Source organism: Alligator sinensis, unplaced genomic scaffold, assembly GCF_000455745.1.
Source record: "Alligator sinensis unplaced genomic scaffold, ASM45574v1 scaffold420_1, whole genome shotgun sequence".
NCBI classification, from domain to species: Eukaryota; Metazoa; Chordata; order Crocodylia; family Alligatoridae; genus Alligator; species Alligator sinensis.
This window is the reverse complement of record NW_005842298.1, coordinates 645,534-670,552: the sequence shown is the minus strand read 5'-3', so window position 1 is coordinate 670,552 and position 25,019 is coordinate 645,534. Positions and strand designations below refer to the sequence as shown.

Genomic DNA, 25,019 nt, shown 5'->3' with positions numbered 1-25,019 from the left:
CCCCTCTGCCTCAGGGGCCATGTTGGCTGGCATCTAGCCATGCCTGCACCCCCACCACTGCAGTAGCGACGGGGGAGTGCTGGGTGGACCCCAGCTCAAGTCTGTGCCGCTGGGACAGGGAGAGGGAAATTAAACCCTCTCCCTAGCCTGTTCATTCCAGGCTACTGCTGGGGCTGGCCATGGCTCCCCAGCACAGCTGCCCTGCAACCAAGAGTGCACTCCAGTGCCCCCAACCTCCTGGTCTGAGCCACTGCAGGCATGTGCCTCCATTTCCAGAGTTAATAGTGAATGTCTATTCACTTGCAAATGGGTTCAATCTAGGCAGGCTAAACTAACCTGAAAATATTGAATAAATTCTGGCTCTGAATTTTTGAATGTCTGTCCCTAGCCAAGAAGGAAACTTGAAAGAAACAAGCTGGAACAAGAAATAAAAGAGATTTTATATGAGTTAGATAAAAGAGAAAGATAAGAGAGAAAGAAAGGCAGTGATGGTTAGGCAGAGTAAGTAAAATGATGGTTGGAGATATGGGAAGAGAAAAATATTAATATAGGAAAGGAAAAGGGGTGGAGAGATACAGATGTAACCCAAGGGAGAAATTAGACCAAATGATACTAAGTGAAACTTGGAATTAATAATTGGGGCGTGTGAAACAGGAAAAAGAAGGCTGCAGAAACCAAGAATTGGAAGAAAGGCAAGATTAAAAAACTGGGAAGAAAGACGTGCATGAGAAATTTTAGATGACAGGAAGAGAACTGTAAAAGACTTAAGAAAAGAATGAAGAGAGCAGAAAAGGAATATGAAGTGAAAAACATAAGAAAAGGAAGAGAAGAAGGAGGGATCCATATGTTAATGCAAGTTAAGTAGTTTGTTTATTCCAAATTAAATGCAATGCTTGCTTGCTTGATCTTCAGGACAGCTACTAAAGGTTGAGCTCCCTTTCTTCTAGGCTAAGTACAGATCTTAGCTTTAAAAATGGCAAAAGTATTCATGCCTTGCACACAATGAAAAAATATTTAAGGTCTTATCATAGCATAAATTTTCTGCCTGCAACAATTAACGCCTCTCTTTTCATAACTGAGTAGGTACAGCAATGGCTATTCAAGCTGTTTTTAGTACTACAAAGACAGTGAACGTCCTGCACAATTAGTAGCGCTTCCAAAGAGAAACTTCCCAGATTTGTATCACAACACTTGTAGTTGCACATAATGCTAGAGGGTCTCTAGGACCATTCGACATTCCATAGTCCTCTGCTTTTCCTCTCCCTCCCACCCCCAAGGTGGGGAGAGAGGGAAGGGAAAGTTTCTGGTTCCCTGACCGCTTGCCAATGCCTACCAGGTTTATGATCAGGGAACCCTGCTAGGACCCTGCTGCTCCTGCCAGGGCTCCCAGAGCAGCAAGTCTTGCTGGTGCTCTTGCATCTAGAGGAGTGAATATGGGGCCTCTCACTGCAGTTGCCAGAGCACAGGGTCTAGTAGCAGTACAAATGCACACCTGTCCATACCCTACATGACTTCTGAGAGTGAGGATTTAAATACTTTAAATTGCTTCATGGCTTAGTGGTACAGACCTTGTTCCTCCAACCTCAAAAGGTGGTGGAGCTTCATCCTGTTAGGTAGGGACCAATTTGGAAACATGGTGAAGATGCCCAAAGGCTTTGTCCACAACCCCTCTTAACTCCACCAAATCAAAATGAAATGGTACTTTCACTAGAGGATTTCTTGAGAGATGCTTGCTTCTTGCTCAGTCAAAAGACATAGTAATATTGATATTTAGGATCAGGTTCTCATTTAAACCAAGTAATTCTTATACTGCCAATGCACTGTAGAGGCCTTAAAAGTATATAGGCAAATGAGTACACAAATTTTGTGAACGCTTTATTCTATTTAATGTGTAACTAAGCCTTCATTCTTCATTGTTAGTGTTTATTTCCCAGTAATACTGGGGAGAAAGTTGATGTTTCTTTGACATTAGTGGTCTTCCAAATTAAAGAATTGTTTTGCATTCGTTTATATATTATTTGTATTTTGAAAGTATTTCTTGGCTAGTACTAGAAATAGAAGCATTGTTTTTGAAACCTAATATATTTTTTTTTTTTTTTTAAGTACAAAGAGAAAAATTATGCCTTGCCAAGTTGATATTTCAAGCAGAGTGCCCTTTGAAAACCAGCTTTGGAGAATGCTAAACTCTTGGGAACAACAAGGACCTATTGGAATTATTTATGAAATACGGGTATGCTTAGTCCTCTTTGTACAAGACAGGTTGTTATCAAAGTATGTGGGGGGGATTTTAAATACTTCTTTTAAAAGTAGCTAGGACCAATGGCCAGAAGCTGCTGGAGAATAGGGTCAGGTTAGAGATTAGGAGGCACTATTTCACTGTCAGGGTGGCTAGGATCTGGAACCAACTTCCTAGGGAAGTGGTCCTCGCTCCTACCTTGAGTAAATTCAAAAAGAGGTTGGATGAACACCTGTCTGGGGTCGTGTGATCTCAGCATGTGCTCCGGCCAGTGACGGGGGGTCAGACTAGATGAAAGTATTCCTGTAGGTTTATCCATAAAGCTACAAGCGTTGAGCAGGCATGAGTTTAGGTGATAGTGATTGTTGTTATTTTGAAGGAGTTTATGCCTGCTGAGGAAAAGGAATACATTTTAATGCTTCCTATTTTAATGCATCTCTGTAAAGACTACACCCATGGAACTTCAAGTGCTTTTAGATCTGTAGCAGTGACTAATAGTTTTACTCAAATTAGGCCATATGGATTAAGAACGTTGAAATTGGGGATAGGAAAAACCTTTATTTTTAAGCCATGTTTGGATCTGTTGTACATAATGAGATGATGAACCAAGTTTCTGATCCATTTGTACATGTTGCAACTCTCCATAGTGCAAGAGCACCTGAGTTAGCTGCAGTGTCCTACCAAAAGTACAGCTTGAATTTGTTGTGCTTGCCACTTGAAAAAATAAGTTGTTCTGTTTGAAACAGACTAAATGCCGCCTCTTTTTAACAGCGTTGTGCCAAGGACAGATGGATATTTTAAACCAGAGGTTGACAGCTGGGAGGTTGCAAGAGTTACAAAGGGGTCCGCCTGTTGCATGCCATTCACCCTAGTACACTCCTGTGCTGTGCTCCACATCTTGCCTGTGTTGACGCTTCAATCCTACTTGCTCTCTGCCCTTGCCACCAAATGTATTCCTCAGCATGGCTCTTGGCCATGGAACTCTGCAGCACGTGGTGGCAATGGTAAGTGGAGACTGCAGGGGAAAGATCACCAAGTGGTGGGAAGGCCAGAGGAGATTGGTGCCTCGCAGCTGCAGCCTGCCATTCGTAAAGGTTGTCAGTCCCCATTTTAGATGTTTTTAAAGGGACCAGAAAGCTGCTGCTGGAAAGTAGGCTTCAGCTGTTAAAATGTTTAAGTCTGCGTGATACTTCATCCCCCTAACTTTGAATGAAACAAGGTCCAAGTTAGAGCAATTTCACTATGCTTGTATCACAGAACCATGCAGAACTAAAAGAATTCATGAAGGCGTATATCCATATATCCTTTTATATCAATGCATTTGTTATGTCTGCTTATGCCCCAAAAAGTGCACCACAGATTTCATTCCAGAAGAGATTGAGATAATTTCTCTGTATGTAGGTGTGTAGTAACATACAAATAAGATTCTTTGAGGATGTAATACTTATTAGAACTAATTTTGAAAGTCAGTACCTTACTTAACATTCTCTAGTGACCAATTTAAAATAGATGGGCTAGAGGGAAAGCAATCAGCACTTTACTACAGGTCCAGATCATGCTTTCACATTTTAAAGATATTTTATGGTTGTGGTCACCAGATCTTTCCTTTCCTAAGTGGCTGATTATGTCTGCAGTTAAAAGGTAATCAAGCCCCAGAGTTTGACTTCATGAGTCATCTGAATCCCTTCTAGTACCATCACAATTGTTGAGAAAGATCAGTCTTGTGGTCTAATCATTTTCCTTACCACCCCGTCTCATTTTATATTGCAGGAAAAGATCTGCTAACTTGTGGTTGTTAAAAAAAAAAAAAAAAAAACACACAGTTAAAACAAGAAAAATAGATCGGGGAGAAAATTTTAAGCAACATGATATGACGAACTTTAAAATCAGTGTCCAGTCCTTCATCGGGAAGACAACTTTATTCCTCCTTTTAAATCTCTGCCTTTTTGTGGCACACTTTGATGCAGAAAGGTGGTGGACCTGGTTTCCTTCCCCCTTGTTAAGAAATGTATGTATAAGGAACAACAATCCTTGGAGTCATCCAGGGGAGTTTCAGTGTTTGAATTATCTGAGGTTGGTTTTTTTCTGTGTTTGCTGACAGGGGCTTGGAATCCTTCAAGTAGATTTGGCATTCTGCAGTAGTGCCTATATAAGAGTCATAGAATCATAGAAATTAAGGGCTGGAAGGGACCTTGAAAGATCATGGAGTCCAGCCCCCCTGCTCTGAGCAGGAATACTGCTGAGATCAAGTGGTCCCGGCAAGGTGTCTGTCCAGTCGCCTGTTGAAGACCTCCAAGATTGAGGTTTGCACCACCTCCTTGAGAAGCCTATTCCAGATTCTGGAATAAAGGAAGTTCTTTCTTACATCTAACCTGAAACCATCCTTTAATAGTTTATGGCGATTGTTCCTTGTCCTCCCGTGGGGCACCCTAGTGAACAGCTTTTCTCCCAGCTCCCAATATTCACCTCTTACATACTTATAGTCAGCCATCAAATCCCTCCTCAGTCTTCTCTTTCCCAGGCTGAACAGTCCCAGATCCCTTAGTCTTTCCTCACGAGGTTTGTCCTCCAGGCCCTTAATCATTCTTGTGGCCCTTCTCTGGACCCTTTCAATAGTTTCCATGTCTTTTTTGAAGTGCGGTGCCCAGAACTTGATACTGTACTCAAGCTGGGGTCTCACCAACACCAAGTAGAGAGGAAGTATGTCTTCCTTAGCCCTACTCATGGCACATCAGCTAATGCATCCCAGCATGCTACTAGCTCTGTTGACTGCAGCATTGTACTAGCAGCTCATGTTCATTCTGTGATCAACCATAACCCCAATGTCCCTTTCAGCCATTGTGCTAGCCATGTCATCTCCTCCTAATCTATATTCAGTTTGCTGGTTACTTCTCCCCCCTGATGAGCACTCTGCATTTATCCGTACTGAACTGCATCCAGTTCCGTGCTGCCCACCTTTCCAGCTTCTCCAGGTCCACTTCAATCCACATCCCCATAACTTAGTATCATCCACAGAATTGTCCAGTGTGTTTTCCACATCCTCATCTAAATCATTGTTAAAGATGTTGAACAGCACGGGGCCAAGAACCAAACCCTGCAGGACACCACTGGACACCTTCCTCCAAGACCATACAGACCTGTCCACTAACACTCTCTGGGTTTGACCCCTTAACCAGTTCACAACCCACCTGACTGTGGACTCTGCCGATCCACAATTCCCTAGTTGTTTTTTTTTATAAGAGCATCATGGAACACCATATCAAAGGCCTTTTTAAAATCCAAGTACAGTAGAATCCCTGTTATCTGGCTCAAAGTGCTGGTTACCTGAGGCACAGGATTTCCGGCTGGACACTGAGCAGTGACAGCACAGAGTGGTGAGTGGCAGTGGCGGCCACCACATGTGAGCTTCCCCTCTACTCCCTTCTCCTTCCCCTACCTCCTCCTCCGAGCAGCAGGAGGTCAAGCAGCGCAATGCTGTGTGCATCCTGCCACTTTCAGCAGCACAGCAGGAGGCAAAACAGTGTGGCACAGCACCAAAATTCCAGTTAATAAGATATTCCAGTTGGTGAAGTACCAGATAACAGATTTTACTGTATATGACATGAACCACGTCTCCCACGTCTAAGCGGTGCATTGCTTGATCATAGAAGGAGACGAGGTTGGTTAGACACTACCTGCCTACAATGAAACCAGAATATTTCCAAAGTTTATGTAGACATACAAAGTGATACTGAAGCTTTATTCATTTCTTTTAAAGACTTTTACATTGGTGTGGCCTCCAAGCTCTAGTTCCTCAGCTGTAGCACAAGGTAACATTTAGTCTAAATTAAATAAATCAAGAAAGCCACAGTAGAACAAAGGTGATGAGAGAGAGTGCCTTGCAAAGTCTGTTCCTTTTTAACAGTCTGTTTTACTGCAGACAGTTGCAGCATCTCTGGCATGCCTTGTGTTTTCATAGAGATGGAAAAGCCTTATCCTACCATCAAGTCCATGATCCAAGTGGGACAAACTGTTGATCAAACCTGAATATCTATAACTGAAGCCTGAAGTAGCTTTGTTACTTAAAATTGCCAATATCTCAAATTAAGAGCGAGACCTTAAAAAGGAGATAAGGCAAAATGCTGTGTTTATTTGTTACATGAAGCAGATGTATAAGTTTGGACACACCAGTCATACAAACAGACATACACAAGCAAACATACAGACAAAACGACTCCAGTAAGATGTTATAGTTACCAGCAGATGTTTCTCAATATTAGCACTGGATGGCTGGGTCTAGGCTTATTGAGGATATGAGCAGGGGTATACAGGCATGCATGCCCGTGCTCCATGAGGTTACAGAGAGTGGATTCCCCATCTTGGCTTGTCTGCATCTCACTTTTATAGGGATTTCAAGTCTTTGTTCAGCATTGCGGGTTTTCCGTGCTCGGTTTTTAATTAGAAGTTGTTTCTTCTGGTTATCTCAACTTGAGGTTATTCTAGTAAAGTTGGTTATCTCCGCCTTGAAGCATTATGTAGTCAGTATCCCTTCTTTAAAGCATTGTGTAGTCGGTATCTTTGCCTTTAAAGCATTGTGTAGTTCAAATGGCAGGATATGCAAAGTTCCTTCTTACTATCTTCTTCGCACCTGATCACATACGAGTTCTTCAGCCATCCATTAATTAGTCTAATTAGTTTACTGTCTGGTAAGTTATACATTGGCACCTTGTTGCTTATACAATCAATTAAATCTTCTGTTTTTATGAAATAGTTACCATTATTTCACCATTCACCCTCTCACACAGACGCTCACATACACAGGGCATACAAAGTTCATCTATTCATGTCAAGCAGGAAACAAGCACAAAATGGAGTTTTAGTTGTTCATACAAACATCGAAGTTGATCAATTCAATGCTATTATCATTTAAACATAATAACTAATATGCAGAAATTCATACTACACCTTAGTGGCAGTTATTCCTATTATTCTAGTTTTTGACAAGTTCTTTTTTCAAGGGAGGCCTAAAGCTTTAAAGGAAAAATGAGAATTTTCTGGCTTAAACTGTTTCTTGAGAACCAGTCAATAAATTATCTTCCAGCAGTTTATAGTTACATCTTGTTCCCTAACTAGGGGATCAGGTTTTGAAGAAGGAAGGGAAAAAAGAAAGAAAAGGGAGGAACCTGAGAGGAAATGTTGAATGTCAGACTTTTTGTTAAAACTGTCTAAGTACACTTAAGCGTGAAGGAGTTCATGTATGCCTCAAAATAAGTGGGTTAGCACCATTCACCTCAAAATGCAGCTTCCGATTGACTCAATTAAAAAGTGCTTTTGTCAGCTGGCAGCAGTGTTAAGAAAGAACAGGAAATAATGTGCTGAATGCCATTCTAATCATTTGGCTCCCTGTATTTGAGGTTGTGTTATCTGTGAAACAGAGGGGCAGAGAGCATTTTTGTGAACAGGGCTATCTTTGTATATGGAACCTACAAAACCAGATTCTAGTGGGTGCAGCTGTGCTGTAAGCACTGAAACTGTAGGCACATTGTATAGTAAGGAAAAGCAAAATAAATTAGTGTTATTTGAGAATTCTGGCTTAATGCAACCTTAGCATTGCCTTCAAAGTCTCAAGCTCAGCTTTATTTATTGATGTACTCTCATCTTTTGATTTTTGGGGGGCGGTGATAGCATATTGGGGAGTGTGAGAGAGAGAAGGCCTGAGTTGGCAGACTTGGCAACAAAGAATGAATGATGTAGGTTTATATGGGCACATCAACATTTCATTAATGGGAAAAGCATACTGTAACTAAAATTTGTACTAGTTTGCATAAAGACATTTTTAATTTGAGATTTTAATAGTAGTTGCCTTTGTCTGACTTTCTGATCTTTAGACCTGGGTGGTCTTCTCTCCTGTATACTCTTGCAAATTTTGAGTATTTATTTCCTTCATGCAGAAACACAAAGCTAGACTTTTAAGTCTTAAACAGAAATTAAGAAAGCGTTTCACTTTAATAGAGCTTTTAAGATGTCCATTTGTATTTTTAATGTGACGTTTAGATGCTGCTGGCGAAGCTGATTAAGCCACCATTCTTCAGTAAGTCCACCTGCCTTATTTCTAGCTTGTAAAAATGAGCTAGTGTGTTTGCATATCAGATCAATAGAATTCATGTTAATCATTTGAGTATTAATTTCTTAAATGTGTTAACTGCTATGTAAATTGAATGTTTAAGACCTGAAGGGGAGGATTCCAGGAGCAGGCCATTTACCTGGTGGTGGTTGAATATTGCAGTGGTGGGTTTCCTTCCAAACGAAGGAAGAAAGATGGAGGGGCATAAAGATTTTTTTTTAACCTCTGACGTGACTTAAAATGTTTGCTTCTGAAAATGGGCATCAGCATTTTGATTGTTAGCCCTCATCTCATGGTCTAGAGAATCTGTGCTTTTTGCTCCTAAAGAGTTTTTTGCCAATTGCAATATGATGCACAAGGATTATGCTGGTGTGACATTTCTTATTACAGACTGAGGCAGTGATTTGGTTTTTAAATTTTGGAATCATGAGAATGTGAACCAAATTCAAATTTCTTTTGTTATCTCTATATGGGCAGTGTGTGATAATTCCATGCTTCAGACTTTGCCAGTGGAGGTCAAGAAGAGCACCTCCCTCACTTTGCTTCTTTTAGCTCTTGTTTCTTGTCTTCCCTGTTTGCCCTTTCTCTGAAGCGTTGGATATTGGCCATGGCTAGAGGTGGGAGTTTAAAGTTTGGCTAGGTTATACAGGTGCTCTTCATGGTACTTTTAGGAACGTCTCATGTGCCTGGCTAGTGTTTTTACTTGTGAACTAATCCCTATTTTGGGAATTAGGAAGGGTTGCCCATTCCCTTCTCCCACTCAGATTAGAAAATACCATTGTTGTACAATCTACCCTTTTAAGATGGGGCCCAGTCTCTTTCCTAGGATTATCTGACAAATTCCCTACAATTACAGTTGCAAGGACTGGTAGTGTCTTTGTTGTACCAGGTCTTCATCTCTGGCACACTGTTGATTTTTTTTTTTTTTTTTTTTTTACTGGGATTTTGTGGCTGTGACATCTGAGAGGGTGTAAAGCGGGCATTCGTGTCTACCTTTTGGACAAGTGGTTGCCTCTGAATGCAAGGGACTTGTCTCAGTGGCCTTGGAGCTTCCTTTGCAGTCCTGTATTAACAAAAAAAGGGGAGGAGGGAGGGACTAAGTGGTTAATTATGACAATTTCATAGAATCATAGAAAATTAGAGTTGGAAGGGACCTCAGAAGGTCATCTAATCTAACCCCCTCCTCAAAGCAGGACCATCCCGAACTATGAAACTCTAGCTAAGGCTTTGTCTAGCCAGGTCTTAAAAACCTCCAAGGATGGAGATTCTACATCCTCTCCAGGTAACCTGTTCCAGTGCTTTACTACCCTCCTAATAATAGGGTTTTTCTTTGCGTCTAACCTAAACTTTTCTTGCTGCAATTTGAGACCACTGTTGCTTGTTCTATCATCTGCCACCACTGAAAACAGTCTAGCTCCATCCTTTTTGTAAGCACGCTTCAGGTAGTTGAAGGCTGCTATTAAATTCCCTCCCCCCCCCAGTCTTATAGTTTCATAGGTAGGGGTGAGGACCACTTCCCTGGGAAGTTGGTTCCAGATTTTGGCCACCCTAACTGTAAAATATTGCCTTCTGATCTCTATCCTAAACCTGTTCTCCATCAGCATATTACCATTGTTCCTTGTGACCCCAGGTGGTGCTGGGGAGAAAAGGGCTCTGCCTATTTGCTGTTGATCTCCCCTGATGAGTTCGTAGGCAGCCACCAGGTCTCCCCTCAGCCTCCTCTTGCTGAGGCTGAACAGGTTCATGTCCCTCAGTCTCTCCTCATAGGGCCTGTCGTGCTGCCCCCTCACCAAGCGGGTGGCCCTCCTCTGAACCCTCTCCAGGCTTGCCACATCCCTTTTGAAGTGCGACGCCCAGTACTGGACGCAGTACTCCAACTGCAGCCTGACCAAAGTCGCATAGAGGGGGAGTATCACCTCTCTGGACCAGCTTGAGATGCATCTTTGGATGTATGACAAGGTATGCCTGGCCTTGCTGGCTGCAGTCTGGCATTGGCAGCTCATGTTCTTCTTGGAGCCAATAATGACTCCAAGATCCCGTTCCGCCTCTGTGCTTTCAAAAGGGGAACTCCCCAGCCTGTATGTATACTGTGAATTCCTTCTCCTAAGGTGTAGCACCCTGCATTTATCTATGTGGAACCCCATCCTATTCTCATCTGCCCACTTCTGTAGTGTGTCTAAATCCATTTGCAGCCTCTCTCTCCCTTCAAGTGTGTCTACCTTGCCCCACATCTTAGTGTCATCAGCAAACTTGGACAACGTGCTTTCCACCCCCTCGTCCAAGTCGCTGATGAAGATGTTAAACAGTGCGGGCCCGAGGACCGAGCCCTGGGGTACCCCACTGCTCACATCTCGCCAGGTTGTGTACAACACATCCACCACTACTCTCTGGGTGCGCCCCGTCAGCCATTTTTTTACCCATCCAACTGTGTAGGCATCAGTGCCTTCTCTTCTCCAGACTAAATAAGCCTAGTTCCTCAGCCTCTCCTCAGAAGCCACATGCCCCAGCCCCCTAACCATTTTCATTGCCCTGCACTGGGCTCTCACCAATTTGTCTATACCCCTTCTGTAGTGGGGGACCCAAAACTGGACACAGTGCTGAATAGAGGGAAGGAATCACTTCCCTCAATCTGCTGGCAGTGCCCCCGCTAATGTAGGCCAATATGTTGTTTGCCTTTTTTGCAACAAAGGCACAGTATTATCTCATTCCTCTGATTGTCTACTGTAACCCCCAGGTCCTTCTCTGCACAGCTGCTGCTTAGCCAGTCAGTCCCCAGCCTGTACTGGTGCATGGAATTGTTTGATCCTAAGTGGAGGACTTTGCAGTTGTCCCTATTGAACTTCATGGTTAAGTACAGACAGTCAAAAAGCCCTAGGTTGAATCGATTCAATATTTACACCTTAGTCTAAGCTGCATAGATTGAACCAATAAGCATGTAAACAGACATTCTCTTTTGATTCTGGAAATACAGCCACATGCCTGCAGTGGCCCAGGCCAGAATCCAAGGGGTACTAGAGAACACCCCTCTGCTTGGCTGGAGCAGATAGCTCGGGCAAGGGTAACCCCTCTCCTTGTGAGGGGGTGGGGAGTGGGGGTTGTGTGGAGGTACAAAGCATCCTGGGATGCTGCAGGACTGTGAGTTGACTTGAATCTGGAGGGGATCTAGGAGAGAAGTTCCAAAAAACTATTCCAGGTTTATCTTAAACTAGTTTGGGCCATTTTGAAAGTATTTTATGTGCACTAAGCTTCTGTTGTGTTACAGATTTGAACTGGTTCTCAGTCACTTATATCAATATATGTGAAATTTCTGTCCCTAGCCCATATTTCTTTAGGTCCAATCCTCCTGTTTGTCAAGGTCTTTCTGAATCCTAGCTCTGCTCCCCCCCACTTTAGTGTCATTCTACAAACTTGCTAAGGGTGCACTCTATCCTACCTTCCAGATCATAGATAAAAGATACTGAACAAAACTGGCCCCAGGACCAACCCCTGGGACACTCAGCTCGAAATTGGCTGCCAACTAGACTTTGATTAATTGATTACTACCCTCTGAGCCTGATGATCCAGCCAGTTTTCTATCCACCTTACTGTCCTTTCATGCAACCTGAACTTCCTTAGCTTGCTTGCAAGAATGTTGTGGGAGACCATATCAAAAGCCTTGCTAAAGTCAATGTATATATCATGTCCACTGCTTTTCCCACATCCACAGAGCGAGTCATGTCATCATAGAAGTCAATCAGATTGGTCAGATATGACTTGCCCTTGATGAATCCATGTTGACCATTCCTAATCGCATTTTTCTCCTCCAAATGTTTAGAAATGGATTCCTTGAGGACCTGCTCCATGAGATTTCCAGGGACTGAGGTGAAGCTGACCGGCCTGTAGTTCCCCAGATCCTTCTTATCTTCCTTAAAGAAGGGCACTGTATTTGCCTTTTCCAATCATCCTGATCCTCTCCTGATTGCCATGAGTCTTCAAAAATAATAGATTGCAAAACTGCAAATTGGCCTACTCCCTCGCCTGTTCTTTTGCCACTGTCAGGTACTTGCCTTCTCCCCAAATTGTGCTTCCAGGTGCAGTAGTCTGGGAGCTGACCTTGCCTGTGAAGACTGAGGTAAAAAGAACACTGAGTACTTCAGCCTTTCCTGCATCATCTGTCACTTGGTTGCCTCCCCCATCCTGTAAGGGTCCCACATTTTCCCTGATCTTCTTCTCTTTGCTGACAATGCTTGTAGAAAACCACCTTCTTACCCTTCACATCCCTTGCCAGCTGTAACTCCAATTCTGCTTTGGTTTTCCTGATTTCATCCCTTCATGCCCAGCCAATACTCTTATACTCCTCCCTACTCATTTGTCCAAGTGTCCACTTCTTGTAAGCTTTCTTTTTGTGATTTAGCTTATTGACAAGTTCCTTGCTAAACCAAGCTGGTCTTCTGCCATACTTGCTGGTCTTCCCGTGCATCATGATGTTTTGAAGTAAAAAACTCCACAGCAGCGCACATGTAGACAATCACCAGGCTGGCTGGGGCCCAAGAGTGCTTCAGTGCAGGGGCTGCCTGCTGGCTTGTTTCCCAGCACCCTTGTACCCCAGCCAGCTCCTCCACAGCACGTTGAGCCGGGAGGAACAGTCCTGGCCTGGCATGCTGACCCCCGGAGCTCAGGGCTGCTCCAACCCATGCTGCGGTCCCTGGGAGCACACAAAGACATGGTGATGTGCATTAAGTACATATGTATATACACCCACTGGTTGCATCTACATGTGCATTTTACTGTGTAGACTAATTAGATCTGCAGAAAAGTATAACCATCTCCACATGCTCTGGTATTAGGATGCAGTAAACTAATTAATGCCACTGTAAGATAGTACTGGAGTAGTGGAGTAGAGTAATTTATGGTAGTGGAGTAATTTACTGTACTGAAATGCACATGTAAACACTGGCCACAGGCATAAATTGCACAGTCACCACAGCCAACTGGGAGCATAGTCCACCCTTGCTCAAATTGCTGCTACTCTAGGCGCACATGTAGACGCTGTGCCCGGGAGCAGTTTACTCCAGGTCAGACAGCTCCGGAGTTTATTGCTTCACATTAATTGCAGTAATTAAATACACCCACTGGTTCCCAATTTAATCTTCTTCCCCCAGGTTCTTGTCCAGCCTATCTTTGCCTTGGTTTCCTGTTCTCTTTCCATGGTCAGATACATTTTTTTTTCTCCAGCATCCTGCTTTTCATCAGACCTGTCATCCCTCCACTTCAGAAGTTTTTCAGTTTTAGTATTCCTGCCCTTCCCACTTTCAGTTTTCCTTTCCACCTTAAAAGTACCAGTCCATAGGCTTCTGTCTTATGGAATTTATATCAGGCAGCTCCCTTCCCCATGCTGCCTGGGCCAAGCTAGGGTAGAGATCCAGTGTTCAGGATAGGCAGGTTACCAATGCAGTCTGGGTCCCAAGTCCTGGTCTAGCTGTTAAATAGGCAAGAACTGCAATAGAAGGGAATAAACCCCTACCCACACCTGGCCTAGAGTATGCTTGAAGCATGTGGAGTATTCAAGGAATTTAATTGGAGCATGTGCAAAAAACAGCCTTCCTTGCCAGGAGCTCATAATATGGGCAGTTTTCCCTGGCTTCCATAAGAGAGACATTTCTGATGGAAAGGCCACTGTACTGGCAAATTGCAGGTTACTTCTCCAAAACAGGGACCCCAGGGCTTGTGAATACACACATACACGCGCACACACAAAATATTATATATTTTGTATATTCACAAGCTCTATTGTGTCGGTGTAAATAATATAATATACATATGTTTTCTTCTGGCCACATTCTTAAAAAGAGCTGAGTTTAAATAAATATTATAAAGTAGGGGTGCTCAACCTGCAGCACACAAATCAGGGAGAGGACAGGTAGCACAGCAGCAGGAAACAGAAAGCAAAGCAGCTGATTGGACAGGTAGCACAGAGTAGAGAACAGCAGAATAGCAGATTAGGGAATCAGAATGGCATTTAGGGAGGGTACAGGGCTAATTTATGGCATACCTGCCAGAAAAATTGTCCCCTCCTTCTTTAAACTGTGTACATTTTTATTGGCCTGACGCAAACATCTGGAAGGTCAGTTATAACCCCAACACTTAGTTTGGCAAAATTATAAATAATTGAAAACAGGGTCTTTTATTGGTGCATGTTAGGTAACCTTAATAGGCAGGCATGCCAGCTGTGCCAATAAATTGTCAAAGCCAGAAATCCACTCTTTGAAGCAGGATGATGGAAATTATTTCAATAGTGAAAGTGAATTCAGTTGTACATTTTTAGGAGAGGAAATAAAAATAAACATCAGTGGGGAAATAATTTAACTTTTTTCTTCCAAATAACCTACATATTGCCAACCGTTTTGCAGATCCTGCTAAAACTCATTTGTTCTGTAACTTAGGCCTATATGTTTGTCCTCTGGTTGGTTCCCTGAAGGCTTGTGGCCTCACTGTGCTGAGTACTGCACAAACACATGGGAAGGTTAGTTATCAATTGAAGTAAATGGGATTGGAAGATAAGTTGAGGTTTCCTTAATTATGTGGCCTTTTCAGTAAAAAAACAAAACCAAAAACTCTGAAAATACAAGGAGCACACAGGAAACAATGGTGAATAAGGAGAAGCTGCTAGGGTTACTGGGGGCTGCAAAATAAAAGGCACTGAAGGAGTATAGAGACTGTGAGGGACATAGGACATTCAGTAAGAGAGATCTGAGAGAGCAATTAAAATGTGTAAAATAAACGGTATAAAAATCAAATGTAACACTCATTTGGTCAGACATGGGTTAAGAGAAATTGGGTGTGGAAGTTGTTTGTTTTTTAAAAACTTTTTGTGTCTAAATGAAGATGAGTGGTTATAAATTTTGGTTCTGCATGTATTGATTGGTGTTATGATGTTTTTGGTCCTGCGTAACAGGTCTCTTGTCAGTGAATTTACAAATGGAAAATCCCAGTTTTGTCAATCAGACAAGATTTTTTTTTTAATGTATGCTGAGTGGCGCTTTGGAGCAAGGTTGCACTCTCACAACTGCAGCCAACAAAATCAACAAGGCTGTCTGAAGCCAGCTCCAGACTCCTCCTTGCACCAGGGGAGGCCAGCCTGCAACACAATGCCGCAAGTGGCATGGGCAGTCTCTGTGCATTGTACGCAGCAGATCAGGGAGGGGACAGGCAGCAATGCAGAAGATAGTGCAGGAAGCATAAGGTAGAAAAGGAGATCAGGCAGGTAGCAGAAAGTGAATCAGCAAATTGGGCAGGGAGCACAGAGTAGGGAGCAGAAAGCAGAGCAGCAGATTGGGCAGGGAGTGGCAAGGGATCAGAGTGGCACTCAAGGAGGGTGTGGGGCTAGTGTTTGGGGTGCCTGCCAAAAAGGATGGCCTCCCACTGACATCCATGATCATGGTTTTCTACAGTGCTCCTTCAGGTGCTGAAGACAAACTTGTTTTCTGGTTTTCTTGATCTGCCACTGATGACTTTGGTAATATACAGGATCTTCAAAAAGTCCTTGTGCACTTTTAAACTTCAATAAATTAGGTTGTAGGTATGATAGAAACAATCTGTAAACAGCATTTAAAAGCAAATTTATTAAGGTTTTAGGACAAGTAGAGTACACAATGATAGACTTCAACATAACCACCATCCATCATGATACAGTGCTCAATCTGATCTTCCAACTCCTTGAAAATGTTTCCCAGTTGCTCTTGAGTTACTGCACTAATTGCATTGGTGATCCTAGCCCTAAGTTCCACCAAAGAACGTGGTTTTGACAAGTAAACTACACTTTTAGCATGTCCCCATAAAAAGAGGTCCAGCGGCAACAGGTCAGGTGAATGAGGTCAAGCAATTGGTCCACCTCTGCCTATCCATTTCTCTGGGAAAACAACATTTAGGAACTGTTGTACATTCAGAGCATAGTGGCACGGAGCTCCATCTTATTTAAGAATAAGTTCGTTATTACTTATGAAGTCCAGCATTGTGTACTCTAGTTATCCTAAAACTTGAATACATTTGCTTTTAAATGTCATTTACAGATCGTTTCTATCATACCTACAATCTGAGTTATTAAAGTTTAAAAGTGTACAAGGACTTTATGAAGACCCTGTATTTGGTCTTGTGGTTCATGTGGTCATTTTCTCTTCGTCAGTTTACTGCTCGGATTCTGTTTGGAGAAGGAACCCCACCAAACAGCTTAAAGCAGGAGTGTCCATCCTTTTTGAATGTGGGGCCGGATAGCGAACTTTTTATCACCCAGTGGGCTGGCGAGCCATATTCAAAGACCTCACCGGACGTGGTATCACATCAGGAGGTGATGTCACGTGACCTTTGACATCAATGAAGTTGCAGGAAGTGACAATGAAATGGGTCTGGAAATGTATTTTAAAATCCATATTTTGCCTACCCCTGATCTTGGCATAGCTATGCCTATGTTCTGCTATGGGTACTTCTCATGCTTCTGGGCCCCACCACCACCCTTCCCCTTTCTGCTATATGTGCCAGGGTGTTTTTAAGTCTCCCTCATAGGTACTGGGTGTTGGTTACAACCGAGGCTAGGGACTTTGATTGGGGTGTGCCAATGCTCCTTCTGGGACCAAATCCAGAGGTTTTTGGCTAGAGACTTATGTCCAGAAGTAGGCAACCCCTTCCATGAGTGCCAGAGCATAGCACACAAAGGCATTTTGCTTGGCATGCGTGCTTCGGAGCAGACTTCAGGGGAAGGGCCAGGGCTGTGCTGCCACAACAAGGATAGAGCCCCTCGTGGCTCCCCTGCTGTCTGCCACTGGTATGCCAACATTTTACAAGTCAAGGCTGCAAAAGTCAAGCCTGTGAACGGCAGGGGCCTCCCCCCCCCCATGCACACAGGTGCCAGGAGCCCACAGTCACCGGCCCGGCCCTGGGGGAGGCGCCATCTTCCCACCCTGACCCCGGCCCGGCCCGGCCTGGCCCTACCTGTGGCACCCCGGCCGGGCAGGAGGCAGCAAAGGCAGATGACGAGGGCGAGCCCGGCCGCTGTGCCGTCTCTGCGGGTCTGCCGTGCCGCGCTGGGCTGGAGGGAGCCAGAGCCAGGGCTGGGCCAGGTGGCACCTTGGGGCGCAGCAAGCGCGGGTTCCGCCCAAGCCTGGGGCCGCCCCGCGCAGCGCAGCCAATGCTGACAGGCCAGCAGGAGGAGGCACCTGCCCGCGCCGCTCCGCTTCCAGCAGCGACTCGGGGCCAGGCGGCTAAGCCGGGCTGCCTCGCCTGTGGGCAGGGAGTGGTGACTTCACGTGGTGCTGGGGACGGGAGAAGGTGGGCCGGGTCTGCACCGGCCAGCAGAAGTGGTGGCGGAGCAGTGTGCCGCTCGAGAGGGGATGAGCCTGGCCGGAGCGGCAGGGGCTCAGCTGCATTTTCCCCCTGCCTAAGTGCAGCTGAGCCCCCTGCTGCTTCGGCTGGGCTCATCCTGTCCTGAGAGGCACATGACTACTCCTTCCCACACGCACCGCGTCTGCAACGTCAAGCTTTCGCGGTGTGTGTGGGAACCTTGTCCCTTCCCCAGCCCTTCAGCAGCCATTAGGAAGCTGCTGAGGGACTGGGGGAAGGACAAGGGGCAGAATGAAAATAAACAGTGTTTACTTTCGTTTCCCATCGCAGCACTGTGGGCCACAGAAAATGCCTTGGCGGGCCGCATGTTGAACAAGCCTGGCTTAAAGGGCAACTGAAACCTATTGCAGTACAAAGCTCCAGAGTATTTGATTTCTATGTTTGCTACATATTTGCTTTGCTCATATACGATCAAACTGTTTTCAATTAAAATCACAGTAGTTCTGCTGGCTGTCCTGGACATGAATTTTGAAGTATGTTCATACCCAGAATGCTCTTTCAGCTGAAAATGCAGTATTTTGCATGCTGACAAATCCGTTGGATTTTTTCCAAACCTCACTTCATGTGTGCAACAAAATAGGAAATATGTGCACTTCATGTGTACAACAAAATAAGAAATGTGAAGGGCTTCCATTCCTTTGATCTCCAGAGAAACTTTCTTTTAATAGGTATCATTTTGGGGATGCTAAGGAGACTGTGGGGAGACAGTGAATGGGAATATTTTTTAATTTTTTTCCCCCTTAATGACAGCTAGGAAATAAAGAACAAACATCAGACCTAATGAGTGAGCAAATAACACAAAACAGTGTATGCAAGAATTTGTTTGTGGGAATTGTTCAGTCAGAAAATTTTATAAAAATGTACCCATGTTGCAAAAGAAAAATAATTTCTTTTTCATCAGCTCACAAAATGCTGAACGCTGGGTTATTAAAAATCTGACTTAATTCTGCAGGAGTTAGAGTAGAAAAATGTGCTACTCTGAAGTTTAACTTTCATACTTTTTTTAAGAAGGGAGGCATTTGTTTTTTTTATTATACCCTGTCAAGATATGTAAGAAGCATGAACATATATACCCACAGACAGAATTTAGCCCTGTGTACAGATTTTCTGTTGCACAGTTACTGAAGGTAGGGGAAGACCAATTGCTCTTAGGGACCAGAAAATGTCTAGCTTGTGTCTCAATGTTTTCTAGTCTTGCTTCAGATACAGTCAGCAGTGGGGAGGACACAAAACTATCTTTATTACTAACTAAATTAATACTAATCTGATTGAGGCTTTTGTGTTCCTCTTTGATACTTTACTTTGATTAAGTAATACCCTTTTCTGAGGGAGGAGAAAATAAAGGACCATCTGATTCACAGCCTTTTCTAGGATTACTTGAGCTTCAATTAGGGTAGTTACGGTAGAGAGTAATCAAATGCATCTGTCTATTCCTACATGTAAAGTTAAAAACGGAGCAGTGTTCCATAGTGAGTCAGAGAAGAACATCCCCTGTAAGAGAGGAGCTGCTCTGAAGCTACAGTTAAAAGATGGCATGACTTAAATCTGATGATATGTTTCTTTTTTTTTTTATGTTGTCTATGTGAACATCCTCAGCGGTGTGTTTTGTGTAATGCTTCCCTGGCATGCAAGCAAGGAGATGATTTTTTTTTTTCTTTTTTTAACTAAACAACTCAGAACAGCTCATTTTTTACCATGCCAAACGGAATTAAGCGGCTTGATACTCTGGATTCTCTTCATCCTGTTAACTCTTCCTACTGTGGCAACAGGCAGCCTGGCACCTGTAAATACTGGATCCTTGACTTAGGTATAAGTACCCATAAAGCAGTTATGTTTTCATGGGATGTTTTCAAATCATGGGAGTTGTAGTATATCATGTTTATGGACTTTTTATTTTTTGCTCCCTTTCCTAAAAATAATCCAATTGGTGGAGAATTATAAAAGGATGCTTTGTAACAAAGGGGTAGTAAATACACAATTCAGCTGTGTTACCTCTGTAAAAATCTGGGAAAATGGGAGGGATCATTTGAGGAAGGACCATGAGGGTAGTGTAGGCTATGGCAGAACACTGAAGAAGTGAAGCTAGGTTTGTGAGGGTAGGGTGGGGTGGATCATAGTAGTAATAGGTAACTGATAATTGTGTTCCTCTCACTATGGTGTGGTGATTTTAGTTCTGAAAATAGGATAGGCATCAACAGGTAACATGTGCAATCTTTTCATTGCAAAAACAGTGCTTAGTACAAATATCTAAAATGCTATGACCTGTGTGGCTGCAGAAATAATTACCCCACCTGCGCTAGTAACTGGAAGTTTTCTGTTTTCCTACCCACTATCTGTATGCCCCGTAAATAGACAACAAGAGCGAAGATATGTATAACTAGCTGCTCATACCCAGGCTGCTTTTGTGGATTGAACTAAAAGGAGGCAGGGGACACTTAAAAATAGACCAGAATAGCACTTAGTTTGCTGTGGACATCTGCAGACAACATGGGTTGCTAACTGAATGGCATCTCATAACTCTAGCTTAATGAAAAGTTAGGTAAGTGGACACCTATTCATCATCTAGTAATCTGATATTTCTTGAAAGGGCCAATGGATACCAGCCTGTGTTTGGTACTTGTCATACAGAATCATGCTATCAGCGTTCTTCTGAGTAGCCTTGGTGCTAGCACCATCGTACATCCAGAAATGATGATTATTCAGCCTTTCAAGTTTCAAAATAAATGAATAACAAGTACTGAGCTTTTTCTTCTGTCAAGCTCATGTCAACAAAGTACTTTGCTGCCAACACCCTTGATAAGCCTTAAGCATTTAGCTGCCTGAGGCCACTAATTCACTTGGCAGGATGCTCCTTCCAGGGAGACCCCAAGCATTCCATCATCTTTGCTTGTGTAGCTTCTCTTCCATCTCTGCTGAGTTCTTGTTACTGTAATGTTTGTTAAGCAGTGTACCACATGCAGTGCTTCCTGGGTCTTTATAAAGAACATGTTTGTTTAAAGGCTGAGTGTAATAAACCTAGATCAGGCAAACAATTTTGTTTCTGCTAATTGATAAATTAAGATTGGGAAGTGCATTACTTTTCAAAAGTCTTGCTGGCAAGTGTTGACTCTGCACACTGAGTTATGGTGGAGTTCTTTAGGAAATATTATTTCCACTTAAAGATATCCTGCCACTGCTGTTAAATTGATGTCAATTTGCACAAGGCATGCTTTCAACAGCCCTTAAATTATTTCATAATAAGGGAGACAGTTTGCTTTAAGATCTGTTCTGGAGTCAGCTACACCGGTAAGAGCAAGCTGCCACATATTTAAAGCTGCTCGTTTTTTAATTTTTTGTTTTTGTAACCTTGGAATTGAGTGCAATTGTAATGCAAAATATTACTAGTAGACATTTTGAGCCACAACACAGGTCTACTTACTCAGGAATGCTTTCGTAGAATGAGCGATTTGTTCCTATTCTGAACTCTCTTCTGTGTTACATTCATTCCAAATGTGTCAGCTACCTTTAAACACAGGATTCTCTGTGAGGAAAGCAAATATATTTTTAAGTGGTGAATCAAAGAAGGTACAGTCTTCAAAGAAAAGCAGTGTAAAATGATTATGTTAGGATTTCCTATTTTAAAAAAAATCAAGAAATACATTCTCACAGTAAGCTAATCTGGTCCTGCATTAAGTAGAGAGGAGGCTGGTTGAAAACAAAACTTAATTTGGTTTAACGGTTGAAGGAGAATGCAATGATTAGAGCTTTAACCTAACAATTTCATTTCTTTTTTACAATGATCCTGTTAGAAGGAATTAAAGAGCATATATATTTTGTTCCCCAAATGGATATGGATATATGTATAATTTTACATTTGGAAATAATGGTGGGAATGAAAGCCTTATGGGTGAAACCCACGGAACAGGTCTACAAAGAAATGATTTATTCTTTAACAGTTAAGCCAAGTAGTAAGAAGTAAGAAGGGTGGGGGGAAGGAAGATAGCTGGGCATTTTTTTGCTTGGAGAAAATGATTTTATATCACTGGATATATTTGTAACTCTGGTTATCTAACTGTACGTACAAGAATTTATATGGACCAAATTCACTTTGTTTACTCGCTTACATTTTTCAGCATCACCCAACATCAAAATAATTTGCACATCTATAAGCCCAGATAGTTGGACTGCTGCATAAATTTGGGAAAGAGCATCCCAACAAAGGGTGTCTAAGGGCCGGGTACAAAGGTGGCAGCAAGAAAAAACCAGTGTGATCTAGTTTTAATCTGATCCAGCTCTGAAATCAACATAACTTTTGAGATCACCGCTGGAAGCACTGCTCTCTCATTAGGAGACAGCCTTCACAGCCTTTGCTTCCTTGTGTCTAGCCCATTCTCCCCAAGAGCTAATAAAGAAGTTCATAAAAAGTCTGCTAAGATGTCTTTTCTAGCCTGATGAATTATAAATTGTCATTCACTTCTCAAAGTAAAATCTAGCCATAAAACATTGGAAGAGGTTGGGGGGGGGGAGGGGGGGGGTTGCCTCTTTAAAGGCAACAAGGGATAGAGGTGAAACTTTAAACAGGAAAGACTGAATTTCAGACTTGTTACTAGCATTAGAAAAGCTACACTGAGGTAGTGATTTTATCCACAAGAATCAATTGTCTCAAAAGAATACTTAAAATTGAGTGTCTGGCAGCCTTCAGGCACAGTAATTTGAAAAGCTAGGGAAGAGGCACTGGCTTTTGCTTTCTGTTGTTGCATGTGTAATTTTAATATATGGAATGCTGTCTGGTGTGGTACATGTATATTTAAACTCGCCTGCTTTGAAGACTGGCCTGGCACAAGGGCTATGGTAATTACAGGGGCAGAGGTTTCTTAGGCCTCTACTGTGCTAGGGGTCTATGATTCGATTGCACCTGAAAGGGTTAATCCCTCAGAGTACTGGCCTGTGGCCCAGCCCCAACCTGAGGTCCACTACTGTTAATGAATACAAACACCAAAAATAAGGGTTAATAAGCAATCTGTATTACAAGCCAAAAGTATCAACAATCATAACAACATGAACTAGTGAACAACCACTTAACAGAACGCCATATAGAAATATGTACAGAGAGCAACAGCAGTGGCAGCCAAGAGCACTGACACCCAGGCTGCTGACACCCAGGCTGCTGTCAGATCCCTGTCAGACAGGATTTCTACCATTTCCTCCACAAGTGGAGTACTTGGAGACGTCTGAAGGGAAGGGTGATACTTTACCCGGAATTGGCAGCCAAGAGCACTGACACCCAGGCTGCTGACACCCAGGCTGCTGTCAGATCCCTGTCAGACAGGATTTCTACCATTTCCTCCACAAGTGGAGTACTTGGAGACGTCTGAAGGGAAGGGTGATACTTTACCCGGAATGAAATGAAGGTGAGTATCTCAGGTGGAATTCAGGTGCATCTTGGTGGGCTTATCCTTGTTCCCGCACACACCACTCAGCATCCACACTCCCAATCGTCCCCAGCCTCTCCAGCAGATTCAATAACCACACACATCTCTCAGGCTCTCAGCCACGACGCCCAACACATACGGACACCCAGGCATACAGCCAGTCATGCATCGTCAGTCACATCTACCTGCACATACTCAGCTCACACAGCCTCTCGACGCAGACACGCACACACTGAGGCAACGGTCAAAACCCATTTTATGGTGGCCACCTCATGCAACCTGTCAATCATACTAGTGGTCCAATCACAATTCATTCATTCCAATCAATCAATAACATTACTGTCTTGGACCAATCACGTTAAATAGTAACACGTAAACTTATTAACGTAATTTTCCCGCTCTGTTGTTATATAACAAGGTTTCAACTGTGCATGCCTCAGTTTTCTAAGTAGGTCATAGTGTTATCAAGGTCAGAAGTTTAGATGTTCCAGAGACTTATAACCTCTAGCCATCCTACACATGCATAATCAATTTTACAACTAGGCCAGGACTTGCACTTTTTACAGCTTCAGCCAGGCTGCAGGAGAAGAACAAATAATTGTTTTTGACTCTGAAGAATTTCCTCCCAGGTGCTCATTGCTTGGTCAGATCTGTAGAATTTGTCCATTCAGGTTTGACCTGTTTCCTTTGTCTGTCAGAGAGTGGGGAGGAGGGCATAATTCAGCTTTGCTTTGAGAAGGAGACTACCATATGTAACAGGCTTTGAGTGATAAGAATCTTTTCCCTGAAGGTGACTTTTTCTTTTTCCTGCTAGGAACTCAGTGATGCCTAGGGTTACCAACCCTCCCAGATTTGCTGGGTGTCTACCAGAATCGGTATCGATCTCTCCCAGTGACTATTGAAAGCAAACCAGGAGATTGATATTGTGAATTAATGACATTACATCATGTTGGGGAAAAAATCTCCCGGAATAGCTTCAGTCAGAGTTAAAAAACCCTAGTAATGCCCTTTAAATTAGACATAACTTATGGTCCCTTTTGCTTGGTCCTGAGATTTAGCACCTTTGTTTTCTATTTCCTTGATTTGGAGATATGCAGCACCATTCAAAAGGCACTTACCACCCTAAGCATCAGACCTATGTCATGTGAATGTGGTCGGTTACAATAAAAGGATTTCTTAGCAGAAGTCAGCACAGCAGTCAAAGAGCCCCCGGTATTGTAGTGAGATGTCAAGGGAGTTGATTAGTGTATTCCTTGTTAAGAAGCCAAAATGAAATGGGAGATTCTGCATTCCCCTTCTGCTTTTTTTGTGGGAGAGGAGCAATTTCTGTTGCCTGAACAACAACAGTTGAGTGGATGCAGGTTGAATTGGGGTTCAAGAGACTCAAAGTTTGTTTGTTTCCCCCTCTCCCACATTCTTTTCTTCTCGCTGTTTATTTTAGAGCAGCTCCAGACAGATCTCACTTCTCCACCCCTTCCCCTTATCATTTTTTAAATATTTGGTCACTCTTCAGTTATTTCACATGGGAAGGGGTTGGGAAATGATTCTGTCAGTAGAGATGCACAGGGATTTTCTTCATCAGCATTGTTTTGAGCCAGTCTTGAGGTACCATTGCCAAATGTCATTTGCAAGATGTGGCATTTTAATGAGGTGCCTTTTTTTTTCACATTACAAGTAGCCCACCAACATATGCATCAAGTTGGAAGAGCTTACATTCCTATTAAAGCCCATGTTGATGGAGGTTCAGGTTTCAGTCTGCAATTCAAAATTAAGGATTGGGTGTATTATCTATGGGGAATGGTATGAGGTTGATCATATTCATTCCACCTAGTGGCGGTTTCCTCTGTTCCCATCTTCCCATTGTAGCCAAACCCTAGAATGTGTATGATATTTTAAT

At 43.0% G+C, this 25,019-nt stretch overlaps 1 protein-coding gene and 1 long non-coding RNA gene across 20 annotated transcripts in view; one reads left to right on the top strand and one right to left on the bottom strand.

The window, feature by feature from the left end:
• The window catches only part of TRIO (trio Rho guanine nucleotide exchange factor), a 466,181-nt gene that overhangs the window by 383,205 nt on the left and 57,957 nt on the right, over positions 1-25,019 (top strand). The window contains exons 36-37 of one of the 19 annotated variants that reach the window (XM_025209624.1): positions 2,104-2,230; positions 19,308-19,427. The exons of 15 other annotated variants lie outside the window; for them this stretch is intronic. In XM_025209624.1, coding sequence (XP_025065409.1) covers positions 2,104-2,183 — 80 coding nt within the window. In that variant the 3' untranslated portion in view covers positions 2,184-2,230; positions 19,308-19,427. Of the gene's footprint in view, positions 1-654; positions 2,080-2,103; positions 2,231-4,006; positions 4,239-19,307; positions 19,428-25,019 lie in introns of those variants that run through there. 3 more of the 19 variants (XM_025209623.1, XM_025209627.1, XM_025209626.1) reach the window with 3 other exon arrangements.
• Positions 9,265-23,352, bottom strand: LOC112551030. The gene is made up of 3 exons (XR_003095140.1): positions 23,086-23,352; positions 21,130-21,231; positions 9,265-9,402 (listed from the first exon to the last, which is right to left on the bottom strand). It is a non-coding gene; the product is annotated as an uncharacterized LOC112551030 (long non-coding RNA).